This window comes from Oncorhynchus gorbuscha, linkage group LG10, assembly GCF_021184085.1.
Source record: "Oncorhynchus gorbuscha isolate QuinsamMale2020 ecotype Even-year linkage group LG10, OgorEven_v1.0, whole genome shotgun sequence".
Lineage (NCBI taxonomy): Eukaryota > Metazoa > Chordata > Actinopteri > Salmoniformes > Salmonidae > Oncorhynchus > Oncorhynchus gorbuscha.
This window is the reverse complement of record NC_060182.1, coordinates 9589999-9606716: the sequence shown is the minus strand read 5'-3', so window position 1 is coordinate 9606716 and position 16718 is coordinate 9589999. Positions and strand designations below refer to the sequence as shown.

The 16718-nt window shown below is 44.2% G+C and overlaps 1 protein-coding gene across 2 annotated transcripts in view; it reads left to right on the top strand.

Moving 5' to 3' along the window:
• The window catches only part of LOC124045515 (syntenin-1-like), a 34847-nt gene that overhangs the window by 1689 nt on the left and 16440 nt on the right, over positions 1 to 16718 (top strand). For both annotated transcript variants that reach the window (XM_046364857.1, XM_046364856.1), the window contains exons 2-3: positions 7107 to 7158; positions 15969 to 16080. In XM_046364857.1, coding sequence (XP_046220813.1) covers positions 7108 to 7158; positions 15969 to 16080 — 163 coding nt within the window. In that variant the 5' untranslated portion in view covers position 7107. The remainder of the gene's footprint in view (positions 1 to 7106; positions 7159 to 15968; positions 16081 to 16718) is intronic.

Here is a 16718-nt window from a genome sequence, read left to right as displayed (position 1 = left end):
TTTATCACTTGTTTTTTAAACTTTGTAGTAGTGTCAACCACCTGTTAGAAGGAATGTGTTAGTAGGGTTATGTCTTTTCACAATTGTGTGTTGTCTTGTATGTTGTTCTTGTAGAGGAACAAGGATTTGGCTATTTTCATGGTGTGCGGTTTGACAGTGCTACACGTGTAGGAGTGAGTAACATTTGCATCAATGTTGTGGGATAGGGTGTATACACGTGTAGGAGTTTTTTGTTTGTTCTCGAAGTTCGCTGTGTCTTGTGTAGTTGTTTTCATTTCGTGTGTGTGTGTGTGTGTGTGTGTGTGGGAGAGAACTTGGACATTTGACACGGACTGTGGTCGACATGGTAGCAGTGTATCTTTGACTACGTCTAAGTTCCTGTTTCCTGTTCATGGCTTATCTTGTGATTTGTTCACAAAGTGGGATGCCACAGTGTATAATATAAAGAGGAACAGCATGTGACATGAACATCTCTCTTGTACTTTTCCTTTTCAACACCATTCTCAACAACACACTGGAGACACCAACTTATAAACAAACCGTCTTTCACAGTGATTCTGATGTCGTACCGGAAATGCGACCAGACCAGTTCATGTCTTCTCTTCTTCCTGGAATGACCCGTATGGCTCAGGTGACATCTTAACGAATGTACGCAAAGGCCTACGGCAACAATTTGATCAGAAGGACACCATAGCCAAAGGCCTGGTCCTTAAAGGCAAGGCTTGTATGTTTGAGTAGTTGAGGATGATGATGATTAGTCATTCATAAGTGACTGGGCTCTTACTCCTCGGCATGGTAGGTGTCTACTGTAGACTCTGGGATAGTTTCACCTGCCACACCCTATAGTACAGCTGATCTCTATTTACTCTACTGGAAGTGTGTACTCTGTCATGTGATGCACTCTGTCATTCCCTCCCCTTGTCATTCCCTCCCCTTGTCATTCCCTCCCTCTGTCATTCCCTCCCTCATTCCCTCCCTCTCTCATTCCCTCCCTCTCTCATTCCCTCCCTCTCTCTCTCTCTCTCTCTCTCTCTCATTCCCCCCCTCTCTCTCTCATTCCCCCCTCCCTCCCTCCCTCCCTCCCTCCCTCCCTCCCTCCCTCCCTCCCTCCCTCCCTCCCTCCCTCCCTCCCTCCCTCCCTCCCTCCCTCCCTCCCTCCCTCCCTCCCTCTTTCTCTTTCTAGTGGTTGTGAGCTTTTAGTTTCTTATTAACTCTGGCTGTAGGCCTATCTCTTCCAGTAAAAGGGAAACTGCTCTCTCATCCTGTTTGTCTCTTGCTATTCCATTAGGCCTAGATCCATTCGTCTTGCTCCACCCTCAGTCCTGTGATTATGCTAGTTTTCCATGATAACTTGTGTGTATTTGTTTACCAGCTTTGAGAGCGAAGGCTCAGTACCAAAACACAGACCATATCAGCCCCAGTACATACTGTACATTGCCTTCAGAAAGTATTCATACCCCTTGACTTATTCCACATTTTATTGTGTTACAGCCTGAAATCAAAATTGTTTAAATATACTTTTCTCTACACACAATACCACATAATGACAAAGTTAAAACATTTTTGCAAATGTATTGAAAATGAAATGACATAAATATCTAATTTACATAATTATTCACACCCCTGAGTCAATATTTTGTAGAAGCACTTTTGGCAGCGATTAGAGCTGTGAGTCTTTCTGGCTAAGTCTCTTAAGAGCTTTCCACACCTTTGCCCATTTATGATTAAAAAAAGTCTTCAAGCTCTGTCAAGTTGGTTGACCATTTTCAGGTCTTGCCGTAGATTTTCAAATCAAAGCAGTAAATTGGCCATGCAGGAACATTCACTGTCTTCTTGGTAAACAACTCCGGTGTAGATTTGGCCTTGTGTTTTAGGTTATTGTCCTGCTGAAAGGTGACCTCATCTCCCAGTCTCTGGTGGAAAGTAGACTGAACCAGATTTTCCTCTTGAATTTTGCCTGTGCTTAGCTCCATTCCATTTATTTTTTATTCTTGGAAAAACTCCCCCGTACTTAACGATGACAAACATACCCATAACATGATGCAGCCACCACTATGCTTGAAAATATGGAGAGTGGTACTCAGAAATGTGTTGTATTGGACACTTTGTATTCAGGACAAAAGGAAATTGCTTTGTAACATTTTTTTGCAGTATTATTTTAGTGCCTTGTTGCAAACAGGATGCATGTTTTTAAATATTTTTATTATGTACAGGCTTTCTACTTTTAACTCTGTCAATTACAGTTGAAGTTGGAAGTTTACATACCCTTAGGTTGGAGTCATTAAAACACGTTTTTCAACCACTCCACAAATGTCTTGTTAACAAACTATAGTTTTGGTAAGTCGGTTAGGACTTCTACTTGGTGCATGACACAAGTCATTTTTCCAACAATTGTTTAGACTGATTATTTCACTTATAACTCACTGTATCACAATTCCAGTGGGTCAGAAGTTTACATACACTAAGTTGACTGTGCCTTTAAACAGCTTGGGACGTTCCAGAAAATGATGTCATGACTTTAGAAGCTTCTGATAGGCTAATTGATATCATTTGAGTCAATTGGAGGTGTACCTGTGGATATATTTCAAGGCCTATCTTCAAACTCAGTGCCTCTTTGCTTGACATCATTAGAAAATCAAAAGAAATCAGCCAAGACTCCAGATTTTTTTATAGACCTCCACAAGTCTGGTTCGTCTTTGGAGCAATATCCAAACGCCTGAAGGTACCACGCGCACTATTGTTTGTACAGATGAACAAGTATAAACACCATGGGACCACACAGCCGTCATACTGCTCAGGAAGGAGACGCGTTCTGTCTCCTAGAGATGAACGTACGTTGGTGCGAAAAGTGAAACTCAATTCCAGAACAACAGCACAGGACCTTGTAAAGATGCTGGAGGAAACCGGTACAAAAGTATCTATATTCACAGTCAAACCAGTCCTCTATCAACAACCTGAAAGGCCGCTCAGCAAGGAAGAAGGCACTGCTCCAAAACCGCCATAAAATAGCCAAACTACGGTTTGCAACTGCACATAGTGACAAAGATCATACTTTTTGGAGAAATGTCCTCTGGTCTGATGAAACAAAAAATAGAACTGTTTAGACATAATGACCATCGTTATGTTTGGAGGAAAAAGGGGAAGGCTTGCAAGCCAAAGAAGACCATCCCAACCGTGAAGCACGTGGGTGGCAGCATCATGTTGTGGGGGTGCTTTGCTGCAGGTGGGACTGGTGCACTTCACAAAATAGATGGCATCAGCAGGAAGGAAACTTATGTGGATATATTGAAGCAACATCTCAAGACATCAGTCAGGAAGTGAAAGCTTGGTCGGAAATGGGGTTTTCGAAATGGACAATGACCCCAAGCATACTTACAAATTTGTGGCAAAATGGCTTAAGGACAACAAAGTCAAGCTATTGGAGTGTCCACCACAAAGCGCTGACCTGAATCCTATAGAACATTTGTGTTCAGAACGAGCAAGGATCCTACAAACCTGATTCAGTAACACCAGCTCTGTCAGGAGGAATGGGCCAAAATTCACCTAACTTATTGTGGGAAGCTTGTGGAAGGCTACCTGAAACGTTTGACCCAAGGTAAGCAATTTAAAGGCAATGCTACCAAATACTAATTGAGTGTATGTAAACTTCTGACCCACTGGGAATGTGATGAAAGACATAAAATATTAAATAAATTATTATTCTCTCCTATTATTGAAATGTCACATTCTTAAAATAAAGTGGTGAACCTAACTGACTGAAGACAGGGAATTTTATTAGGATTAACTGTCAGGTATTGTGAAACTGAGTTTAAATGTATTTGTCTAAGGTGTATGAAAACTTCCGACTTCAACTGTATGTTAGTATTGTAATTTGTGGAGTAACTACAATGTTGATGTTTTTCCTATCACAGCCATTAAACTATAACTGTTTTAAAGTCACCATTGGCCTCATGGTGAAATCCCTCACGGTGATATTTCCTTCCTTTCCGGCAACTGAGTTATGAAGGATGCCTGTATTTTTGTACTGACTGGGTGTATTGATAGACCATCCAACGTGTAATGAATAACTTCATGCTCAAAGAGCTATTCAATGTCAACTTTGAAAAAAATATCCATCTACCAATAGGTGCCCTTCTTTGTGTGGCATTGGAAAACCTTCCTAGTCTTCCTGGTTGAATCTGTGTTTGAAAACCACTGCTCAGTTGAGGGACCTTACGATTATCTGTATGTGTGGGGTACAGAGGTAGTCGTTCAGAAATCACGTTAAACACCAATATTGCACACAGTCCATGCAATGACTTGTTAAACAATAAAAAATAATAATACTATTAATATTATTATTATTATTATATTATTATTATTATTATAAAAAATAAAAACATTTTATGCTCGCCATAAGAAAGGGGCTGAATACTTATTGACTCAAGACATTTCATATATAATTGTATTTTTGACATTATGGGGTATTGTGGGTAGGCCAGTGACCCCCCCCCCCAAAAAAATCTTAACTTAATCCATTTTAAATTCAAGATGTAACATAACAAAATGTGGAAAAAGTCTAGGGGTTGTGAATACTTTCTGAAGGCCTTGTACCAGGTAGAAACCACCACAAGCTTCCTCAATAGGTTTCAGTGTTAATAGATGTAATGTACTTTCTTGTTTTTAGTTAATAGAAACTATTTTATGTTCCTTGACAAAATCTTTATGACGTCAATGTTTTCTTCTTGATAGTAGACATCCGGAGATCAAAAGCCCGGCTCCTTGAGATGTATGTTGCTGTGTTGCTCGTTCAGTGACTGGGGACAAGGCAGCATTACAAACGGGCTGCAGGTAGAGGCTTACATAACATGTTTTTAACTGATGACGTGCCCTGGGGGATTGCAGTGTGTGAACAATGACACATTCTGCCTGTTGTATGTTTTGACTGTTACAAACTGAAATGCTCAAATCAACCTACATTGTTTTACACGTCGAGGTTCGGTAATCTTGATGTTATGATAATGCTTTTAGAACATAAAAATATTTTATTTCGAGCACCTAGCTCAGGATAGAAAGATGTGGCCTCAGCGCCTAGCTCAGGATAGAAAGATGTGGCCTCAGCGCCTAGCTCAGGATAGAAAGATGTGGCCTCAGCGCCTAGCTCAGGATAGAAAGATGTGGCCTCAGCGCCTAGCTCAGGATAGAAAGATGTGGCCTCAGCGCCTAGCTCAGGATAGAAAGATGTGGCCTCAGCGCCTAGCTCAGGATAGAAAGATGTGGCCTCAGCGCCTAGCTCAGGATAGAAAGACGTTTCCACACTACAGACCCGGCGTCACTACAGACCCGTGTTTGATCTCAGGCTGTGTCGCAGCCGGCTGCAACCAGGAGACGCATGAGGCGGCGCAGAATTGGCCCAGCGTCGTCCGGGTTTGGCTGGCCGGGATGTCCTTGTCCCATCGCGCTCTAGCGACTACTTGTGGCAGGCTGGGTGCAGGCACGCTGATTTTGGTCGCCAGCTGTACAGTGTTTCCTCCGACACACTGGTGTGGCTGGCTTCCGGGTTAAGCTAGCAGTGTGTCAAGAAGCAGTGCATCTTGGTGGGGTCGTGTTTCAGAGGACGCATGGCTCTCAACCTTCGCCTCTCCCGAGTCCGTACGGGAATTGCATCGATAGGACAAGACAGTAACTACCACTTGGCTATCACAAAAAAAGGGGTAAAAAATATTATAAAATAAACCACTTGCAAACGTTTTTGAGCTCATTCAGCTGTAGGCTACATTAGTGGTTTTTCACATCGACAGGGGCATCATATCAACTGTTAGTCAACATTAGCAAGCTAGCTGAATGCATGATGTCCACAATAACACTGCCGGTAGCTAGCATAGAATTACCGGGAGCCTCCTTCTAGATAGCTAGGTGTCTGTTCTGCAAGAGTTCGCTCCAGACATGTAGTGTTGCTAACAGTGTCCACTTTTATTAAATCAATTGCAGCTAGTTGTGAGTCTTTAGATTATTTTTTTAACCTTTTATTTAACTAGGCTAGTCAGTTATGAACAAATTCTAGGAATAGCCTTCTTCGGTTACCAAATGATGCTGCCAATGTCGCTAGGCAACCTAGCAAAATATCAATGGTAGCTGAGCTTGCTGTGGTTTCGGACTAGTTGGCTAGCTAGCCCACCTTGCACGGTGTGTGTGTGTATATATTTTTTGTCAATTTATCGATCATACCATGTTACCTGGCTAGTCTCTTAATTAACAGGATAGCCTTCTATAAAGGCACTTTGTTTTAAATTTTGACAATACAAAAATTCTGAAAATTGATCAATGAGGCTACAAACATGCAATCTAATCTGGGCTGCTTGTCAGACGAACCATTCAAGTGATGTCATCGATGACACGTTATCAAGATGGAGGCACGCAGTAGTCAGATGACGCCATTTAAAAAAAAAAAAGGTTATAACATTAAATATGAGCTTTCGGCATTTTTAAGGGTAGGAACATTCTTCTTTATCACATTTTTCTTATCAAAACCACCTTAACTTACTACAGTCAGTTTCTAGCCTACACTGTTTGTTCTAGAAATCGCCCAGCCTACAGTATGTGGACAAGAAGGGTATCTCTGACTTGTTTGCTTGTTAGTTAGGTCTTTTATAGGGTGTTCTGACCACACCCACTTTTCAGCTTACATCACATCTTTGTTGCCGTTAGCTACCCTTCTCTCTCTCTTTACCGTCTCACAATAAGAAAAGGATGAGTGATTTATGGGAAGGGGTCTGGAAGTGCAGAAATGGATCATGGTGGATTAGTGGAGAAAAACTTAAGCCTCAATTGAAAAACAGGAATCTCATGATGAGCTTTATGGCCTGGGAGTCTCCATGCCATGTGTGCCACTCTTAGAGCTGTGTATGGGCACGGGTCTATGGACAGACAGACGGACCGCTCTGTTCTCCAACCCTCTCTCTGTGTGGTCCAGAGCCCCCCCGATCCTGTCTTCTGCCACATTATTCTCAGCTAGTGATCTGCCATCAAAGGTTAGCAGTTTATGGGTGAGATTCTCTCTCATTTGTTTTGTGGTATTTACTCTTCTCATGCCAACATTGACAGTTTCCTTTGTGTTCTTCCCACAGAATGTCGCTGTATCCATCACTCGAGGATCTTAAGGTGGACAAGGTCATGAAGGTAAGGAAAACCCAGTATCGGACAGAATACTGGACTTTTTTAAAAGTAGGCTACTCTGACCTCCTCCCGGGTGGCTAAAACCAAATGAAAATCGACATTTTTCTTTGTTAGAGGAAGAAAAATACAAAGCTTCAGCCAAAGTGTTCTAGTGTCCATTATATTTTCTCTCGGCAGCAGGTAGGTAGCCTAGCGGTTAAGAGCGTTGGGCCAGAAACCAAAAGGTTGCTGGTTAGAATCCCCGAGCCGACTTGAGTGAAAAATCTGTCTGTGCCCTTAAGCAAGGCTCTTAACCCTAATTGCTCCTGTAAGTTGCTCCGGATAAGACCGTCTGCTAAATGACTAGAATGTCATGTTTAGTGACATTTTATTTTCCAAATGTCAGTGTTCTAGTGTCTGTTAATCTGTCTAGGCTGCAGGTGTTCTAGTGCCAGTTACTGTCTAGGCTGCAGGTGTTTTAGTGTCTGTTACTGTCTAGGCTCCAGGTGTTCTAGTGTCTGTTACTCTGTCTAGGCTCCAGGTGTTCTAGTTTCTGTTACTCTGTCTAGGCTGCAGGTGTTCTAGTGTCTGTTAATCTGTCTAGGCTGCAGGTGTTCTAGTGTCTGTTACTCTGTCTAGGCTGCAGGTGTTCTGGTGTCTGTTACTCTGTCTAGGCTCCAGGTGTTCTAGTGTCTGTTACTGTCTAGGCTCCAGGTGTTCTAGTGTCTGTTACTGTCTAGGCTCCAGGTGTTCTAGTGTCTGTTACTCTGTCTAGGCTGCAGGTGTTCTAGTGTCTGTTACTTTGTCTAGGCTCCAGGTGTTCTAGTGTCTGTTACTCTGTCTAGGCTGCAGGTGTTCTAGTGTCTGTTACTCTGTCTAGGCTCCAGGTGTTCTAGTGTCTGTTACTGTCTAGGCTCCAGGTGTTCTAGTGTCTGTTACTCTGTCTAGGCTGCAGGTGTTCTAGTGTCTGTTACTGTCTAGGCTCCAGGTGTTCTAGTGTCTGTTACTCTGTCTAGGCTGCAGGTGTTTTAGTGTCTGTTACTCTGTCTAGGCTCCAGGTGTTCTAGTTTCTGTTACTCTGTCTAGGCTGCAGGTGTTCTAGTGTCTGTTACTCTGTCTAGGCTGCAGGTGTTCTGGTGTCTGTTAATCTGTCTATGCTGCAGGTGTTCTAGTGTCTGTTACTCTGTCTAGGCTGCAGGTGTTCTAGTGCCAGTTACTGTCTAGGCTGCAGGTGTTCTAGTGTCTGTTACTGTCTAGGCTGCAGGTGTTCTAGTGTCTGTTACTCTGTCTAGGCTCCAGGTGTTCTAGTGTCTGTTACTCTGTCTAGGCTGCAGGTGTTCTAGTGTCTGTTACTGTCTAGGCTGCAGGTGTTCTAGTGTCTGTTACTGTCTAGGCTCCAGGTGTTCTAGTGTCTGTTACTATCTAGGCTCCAGGTGTTCTAGTGTCTGTTACTGTCTAGGCTCCAGGTGTTCTAGTGTCTGTTACTGTCTAGGCTGCAGGTGTTCTAGTGTCTGTTACTCTGTCTAGGCTGCAGGTGTTCTAGTGTCTGTTACTCTGTCTAGGCTGCAGGTGTTCTAGTGTCTGTTACTCTGTCTAGGCTGCAGGTGTTCTAGTGTCTGTTACTGTCTAGGCTGCAGGTGTTCTAGTGTCTGTTACTGTCTAGGCTCCAGGTGTTCTAGTGTCTGTTACTGTCTAGGCTCCAGGTGTTCTAGTGTCTGTTACTGTCTAGGCTCCAGGTGTTCTAGTGTCTGTTACTGTCTAGGCTGCAGGTGTTCTAGTGTCTGTTACTCTGTCTAGGCTGCAGGTGTTCTAGTGTCTGTTACTCTGTCTAGGCTGCAGGTGTTCTAGTGTCTGTTACTTTGTCTAGGCTGCAGGTGTTCTAGTGTCTGTTACTCTGTCTAGGCTGCAGGTGTTCTAGTGTCTGTTACTGTCTAGGCTGCAGGTGTTCTAGTGTCTGTTACTGTCTAGGCTCCAGGTGTTCTAGTGTCTGTTACTATCTAGGCTCCAGGTGTTCTAGTGTCTGTTACTGTCTAGGCTCCAGGTGTTCTAGTGTCTGTTACTGTCTAGGCTCCAGGTGTTCTAGTGTCTGTTACTGTCTAGGCTCCAGGTGTTCTAGTGTCTGTTACTCTGTCTAGGCTGTCACTCTGGCTGTGTTCTAGTGTCTGTTACTGTCTAGGCTCCAGGTGTTCTAGTGTCTGTTACTCTGTCTAGGCTGCAGGTGTTCTAGTGTCTGTTACTCTGTCTAGGCTGCAGGTGTTCTAGTGTCTGTTACTGTCTAGGCTCCAGGTGTTCTAGTGTCTGTTACTGTCTAGGCTCCAGGTGTTCTAGTGTCTGTTACTCTGTCTAGGCTGCAGGTGTTCTAGTGTCTGTTACTCTGTCTAGGCTCCAGGTGTTCTAGTGTCTGTTACTGTCTAGGCTCCAGGTGTTCTAGTGTCTGTTACTCTGTCTAGGCTGCAGGTGTTCTAGTGTCTGTTACTGTCTAGGCTCCAGGTGTTCTAGTGTCTGTTACTCTGTCTAGGCTGCAGGTGTTCTAGTGTCTGTTACTCTGTCTAGGCTGCAGGTGTTCTAGTGTCTGTTAATCTGTCTAGGCTGCAGGTGTTCTAGTGTCTGTTACTCTGTCTAGGCTGCAGGTGTTCTAGTGTCTGTTACTCTGTCTAGGCTCCAGGTGTTCTAGTGTCTGTTACTCTGTCTAGGCTCCAGGTGTTCTGGTGTCTGTTACTCTGTCTAGGCTGCAGGTGTTCTAGTGCCAGTTACTGTCTAGGCTGCAGGTGTTCTAGTGCCAGTTACTGTCTAGGCTCCAGGTGTTCTGGTGTCTGTTACTCTGTCTAGGCTGCAGGTGTTCTAGTGCCAGTTACTGTCTAGGCTCCAGGTGTTCTAGTGTCTGTTACTCTGTCTAGGCTGCAGGTGTTTTAGTGTCTGTTACTCTGTCTAGGCTCCAGGTGTTCTAGTTTCTGTTACTCTGTCTAGGCTGCAGGTGTTCTAGTGTCTGTTACTCTGTCTAGGCTGCAGGTGTTCTAGTGTCTGTTACTCTGTCTAGGCTGCAGGTGTTCTAGTGTCTGTTACTTTGTCTAGGCTCCAGGTGTTCTAGTGTCTGTTACTCTGTCTAGGCTCCAGGTGTTCTAGTGTCTGTTACTGTCTAGGCTCCAGGTGTTCTAGTGTCTGTTACTCTGTCTAGGCTGCAGGTGTTCTAGTGTCTGTTACTGTCTAGGCTCCAGGTGTTCTAGTGTCTGTTACTCTGTCTAGGCTGCAGGTGTTCTAGTGTCTGTTACTCTGTCTAGGCTGCAGGTGTTCTAGTGTCTGTTACTGTCTAGGCTCCAGGTGTTCTAGTGTCTGTTACTGTCTAGGCTCCAGGTGTTCTAGTGTCTGTTACTCTGTCTAGGCTGCAGGTGTTCTAGTGTCTGTTACTCTGTCTAGGCTCCAGGTGTTCTAGTGTCTGTTACTGTCTAGGCTCCAGGTGTTCTAGTGTCTGTTACTCTGTCTAGGCTGCAGGTGTTCTAGTGTCTGTTACTGTCTAGGCTCCAGGTGTTCTAGTGTCTGTTACTCTGTCTAGGCTGCAGGTGTTCTAGTGTCTGTTACTCTGTCTAGGCTGCAGGTGTTCTAGTGTCTGTTACTCTGTCTAGGCTGCAGGTGTTCTGGTGTCTGTTACTCTGTCTAGGCTGCAGGTGTTCTAGTGTCTGTTACTCTGTCTAGGCTGCAGGTGTTCTAGTGCCAGTTACTGTCTAGGCTGCAGGTGTTCTAGTGTCTGTTACTGTCTAGGCTGCAGGTGTTCTGGTGTCTGTTACTCTGTCTAGGCTGCAGGTGTTCTAGTGTCTGTTACTGTCTAGGCTGCAGGTGTTCTAGTGTCTGTTACTCTGTCTAGGCTGCAGGTGTTCTAGTGTCTGTTACTCTGTCTAGGCTCCAGGTGTTCTAGTGTCTGTTACTGTCTAGGCTGCAGGTGTTCTAGTGTCTGTTACTGTCTAGGCTCCAGGTGTTCTAGTGTCTGTTACTATCTAGGCTCCAGGTGTTCTAGTGTCTGTTACTGTCTAGGCTCCAGGTGTTCTAGTGTCTGTTACTGTCTAGGCTGCAGGTGTTCTAGTGTCTGTTACTCTGTCTAGGCTGCAGGTGTTCTAGTGTCTGTTACTCTGTCTAGGCTGCAGGTGTTCTAGTGTCTGTTACTTTGTCTAGGCTCCAGGTGTTCTAGTGTCTGTTACTCTGTCTAGGCTGCAGGTGTTCTAGTGTCTGTTACTCTGTCTAGGCTCCAGGTGTTCTAGTGTCTGTTACTGTCTAGGCTCCAGGTGTTCTAGTGTCTGTTACTCTGTCTAGGCTGCAGGTGTTCTAGTGTCTGTTACTGTCTAGGCTCCAGGTGTTCTAGTGTCTGTTACTCTGTCTAGGCTGCAGGTGTTCTAGTGTCTGTTACTCTGTCTAGGCTGCAGGTGTTCTAGTGTCTGTTACTGTCTAGGCTCCAGGTGTTCTAGTGTCTGTTACTGTCTAGGCTCCAGGTGTTCTAGTGTCTGTTACTCTGTCTAGGCTGCAGGTGTTCTAGTGTCTGTTACTCTGTCTAGGCTCCAGGTGTTCTAGTGTCTGTTACTGTCTAGGCTCCAGGTGTTCTAGTGTCTGTTACTCTGTCTAGGCTGCAGGTGTTCTAGTGTCTGTTACTGTCTAGGCTCCAGGTGTTCTAGTGTCTGTTACTCTGTCTAGGCTGCAGGTGTTCTAGTGTCTGTTACTCTGTCTAGGCTCCAGGTGTTCTAGTGTCCGTTACTCTGTCTAGGCTGCAGGTGTTCTAGTGTCTGTTACTCTGTCTAGGCTGCAGGTGTTCTAGTGTCTGTTACTTTGTCTAGGCTCCAGGTGTTCTAGTGTCTGTTACTCTGTCTAGGCTGCAGGTGTTCTAGTGTCTGTTACTCTGTCTAGGCTCCAGGTGTTCTAGTGTCTGTTACTGTCTAGGCTCCAGGTGTTCTAGTGTCTGTTACTCTGTCTAGGCTGCAGGTGTTCTAGTGTCTGTTACTGTCTAGGCTCCAGGTGTTCTAGTGTCTGTTACTCTGTCTAGGCTGCAGGTGTTCTAGTGTCTGTTACTCTGTCTAGGCTGCAGGTGTTCTAGTGTCTGTTACTGTCTAGGCTCCAGGTGTTCTAGTGTCTGTTACTGTCTAGGCTCCAGGTGTTCTAGTGTCTGTTACTCTGTCTAGGCTGCAGGTGTTCTAGTGTCTGTTACTCTGTCTAGGCTCCAGGTGTTCTAGTGTCTGTTACTGTCTAGGCTCCAGGTGTTCTAGTGTCTGTTACTCTGTCTAGGCTGCAGGTGTTCTAGTGTCTGTTACTGTCTAGGCTCCAGGTGTTCTAGTGTCTGTTACTCTGTCTAGGCTGCAGGTGTTCTAGTGTCTGTTACTCTGTCTAGGCTCCAGGTGTTCTAGTGTCCGTTACTCTGTCTAGGCTGCAGGTGTTCTAGTGTCTGTTACTCTGTATAAAATGAGGTGTCTGTTCTTATTGGCATGTGCAAGCTTAATGTTGTTCTTTATCGAGGGGGGGTTAGGGTTACCATCATACTCAGAGTTGCATTGAGTTTCAGTGTTGGGGGGGGTACCCTTGTACTGTAAAAGTTGTATACACAGTGAGTTAGGACTGTGCACTAATTCCAAAAAGTTCTGGGAGACTGTAAAGTCCATGGAGAAGCATCTTTCTACGGCTGGCCATGCTTTCCACCTGGCTACCACTACCCCAGTCAACAGCTTTGCACCCCCACAGCAACTTGCCCAAGCCCCCCCACTTCTCTTCCACCCAAGTTCTGAAAGAGCTGGACCACTACAAATCAGCTGGGCTAGACAATCTGGACCCCGTCTTTCTAAAATGTTCTTCCGAAGTTGTTGCAACCCCTATTACTAGCCTGTTCAACCTGTTCAAGATTGGAAAGCTGCCGCGGTCATCCCCCTCTTCAAAGGGGGACACACTCTAGACCCAAACTGTTACAGACCTATATCTATCCTATCCTGCCTTTCTAAAGTCTTCGAAAGCCAAGTTAACAAACAGATTACCGAACATTTCGAATCCCACTGTACTTTCTCCACAATGCAATCTGGTTTCTGAGCTGGTCATGGGTGCACCTCAGCCACGCTTAAGGTCCTAAACGATATCATAACCGCCATCGATAAAAGACAGTACTGTGCTGCTGTCTTCATTGACCTGGCCAGGGCTTTCGACTCTGTCAATCACCTCATTCTTATCGGCAGACTCAAAAGCCTTGGCTTCTCAAATGACTGCCTTGCCTGGTTCACCAACTACTTCTCAGACAGAGTTCAGTGTGTCAAATCGGACGGCCTGTTGTCCGGACCTCTAGCAGTCTCTATGGGGGTGCCACAGGGTTAAATTCTCAGGCCGACCCCTTTCTCTGTATATATCAATGATGTCGCTCTTGCTGCTGGTGATTCTCTGATCCACCTCTACGCAGACGACACCATTCTGTAAACATCTGGCCCTTCATTGGACACTGTGTTAACAAACCTCCAAACGAGCTTGAATGCCATACAACTCTCCTTCCGTGGCCACCAACAGCTCTTAAATGCTAGTAAAACCAAATGCATGCTCTTCAACCGATTGCTGCCCGCACCCGCCCGCCCAGCTAGCATCACTACTCTGGACGGTTTTGACTTAGAATATGTGGACAACTACAAATACCTAGGTGTCTGGTTAGACTATTAACTCTCCTTCCAGACTCAGATTAAGCATCTCCAATCCAAAATTAAATCTTGAATCGACTTCCTATTTTGCAACAGCCTCCTTCACCCATGCTGCCTAACATACCCTTGTAAAACTGACTATCCTTACCGATCCTTGACTTTGGTGATGTCATTTACAAAACAGTCTCCAACACTCTACTCAGATAATTGGATGCAGTCTATCACAGTGCTATCCGTTTCGTCACCAAAGCCCCATATACTACCCACCACTGCGACCTGTATTATCGTTGGATGGCCCTCGCTACATATTCGTCACCAAACCCACTGGCTCCAGGTCATCTATAAGTTTTTTCTAGGCAAAGCCCCGCCTTATCTCAGCTCACTGGTCACCATAGCAACACCCACCCGTAGCATGCTACCCAGCAGGTATATTTCACTGGGCATCCTCAAAGCCAACTCCTCCTTTGGCCACCTTTACTTCCAGTTCTCTGCCAATGACTGGAACGAATTGTAAAAATCACTGAAGCTGGAGACTTATATCTCCCCCCACTAACTATATAAGCATCAGCTGTCAGAGCAGCTTACAGATCACTGCATCTGTACATAGCCCATCTGTAAATAGCCCACCCAACTACCTCATCCCCATGTTATTTTTTGTTGTTGTTGCTCTTTTTGCTCCCAGTATCTCTACTTGCACATTCATCATCTGCACATCTATCACTCCAGTGTTAATGCTAAATTGTAATTATTTCACTACTATGGCCTATTTATTTCCCTATCTAATCTTACAATACCCTGTACATTTTTTTTATTTAACCAGGAAGGGCTCATTTGAGATTAAAATATATTTTTCAAGAGCGCCCTGGCCAAGATAGGCAGCATCAAGTCATTACAAAAAAATGACAGACAGACAACATGAAAAACTACAAGTAATCTAGTAAAAATCATTGAATTCACAAGAGTATAAAACAGCAAATTAAAAACATTGACAGGTCAGGGAATCAGCCTCAACATCCTTCATCAGTGATTTAAAAACACCAATCGAGACAAGTTCTTCCAGTTTAAAAGTATTTTGTAAGGTGTTCCAAGACAATGGCGCAGAGTACATAAAAGCCCTTTTACCAAATGCAGTTTTGACATTTGGAACAGTTAGCAGGATAAAGTCCAGCGAACGAAGAGAGTACCCACCACATTTCTGAACAATAAAAAATAAAAAATGCACAAATAAAAAGTTAGTGAACCCAAAATGGCTTTGTAAATAAAAGTATACCAGTGACTGAGCCTACGAGTGACTAGAGAAGGCCAGCCAACCCTGTTATACAAAGTGCAGTGGTGCGTAAGGGTTTTGCAGTTTAAAATAAATCTCATAGTGCCATGGTAAAGAGTGTCAATTGATCTCAAACACTGAGCGGAAGCATTCATATATAACATATCCCCATAGTCTAGTAAAGGCATAAATGTAGCTGATTACTATCCTCCTTCTGGCTTCAAAAGAAAAACAGGCCTTAAAATAAAATAAAATCCCAATTTCAGCTTCAATGTTTTTGTAAGTTGTTGAATATGCAATTTAAAACCGAGGCCGTCGTCAATTAAAATTCCAAGATATTTATGAGGTTACAACCTCAATCTCCTTGCCCTGACTGGTAGTCATAGGTGAAAGGTTCAGAGGTCTATTTCTTGCATTAGAAAACACCATTTAGTTTAGTTTTGTCAGTATTGAGGATAAGCTTCAATTGACACAATGTATGTTGAACAGTATAAAAAGCAGTTTGCATGTTCTGGAAAGCATTTGTAAGAGACGAGGCACAACAGTAAATAACAGTATCATCAGCATAAAAATGAAGTTGTTTATTTTGGACATTTTTGTCAAAATCATTTATATAAATAGTGAATAAGAGAGGACCAAGTACAGAGCCTTGGGGCACACCATTCAAGACAGACAATTTAACAGACATAAGCCCATCAAATTGACATAGATTTTTCAATTGTGTTATCGTCTGCACGTTTGTTTATCCCATGTGTAACTCTGTTTGTGTCGCACTGCTTTGCTTTATCTTGGCCAGGTCACAGTTGTAAATGAGAACTTGTTCTCAACTTGGCCTACCTGGTTGAATAAAGGTGAAAAGAAAGAAAATATATATATTTAGTTTCAGTGTGGCGACTTAATAAACATCTTTACTGTCTTTCTCCTAGGCTCAGACCCAATTTGCCCATTCCACTGCTACCCCAGCCATCGCTGAGGGGACCTACCAGTCGCAGGCTGCTGTGCTGGGGATGCCATCATCAGGGGACTCCACTGCCTTCTGTGAGGCCTATACCACATGTTAAAGGGATACCTCTGGACTTCCACAGTGTCGTATGAACACGTGGATATAATTTTGTTATGTCTTCCTGTCGTTGCACTAAAGTTACTGTGCAACTTCCTTCAAACTGCACGCAGAGATACGTTGAGTATCACAGACCATATTCTGTAGTTTCCCTGTTGGTTTGCCCTCCTCCAGACCAGGGTGTTCCTATTTACAAAACTTCTCAGAGTAGGATTGCTGCTCTTTGGATCAGGTCCTTCCGTGTCCATGTAATCTTATTCATTATGATCTGAAAGGAAACACTGATCCTAGAGCAGCACTTATACTCTGAGACACTTTATGAGCACAGTCCCTCGTCTCTCACTTTCTTTCTACTCTCCCTTTCGTCTCTTGGTTTCCCTTTCCATCTTTGTCTGTTTTGGGGCTCTTCTCTGAATCAGGCTGTTGTTAGTGGTGAAAGGCCTTTTGGCTCTGTAGTGTGGTGTTGAGAGGAGATAAAGACACGCTGAGGATTAGAGGCGGTTGGAGGGTATGGGGTCTCATTGAATGTTCTTTAGCTCAGCTCCTACTCTGTGGATCGGTCTCCGCTCAGTCTGTGTCTTTCATTGAGTGAGGCGGAAATGGGCAGGGAGACCAC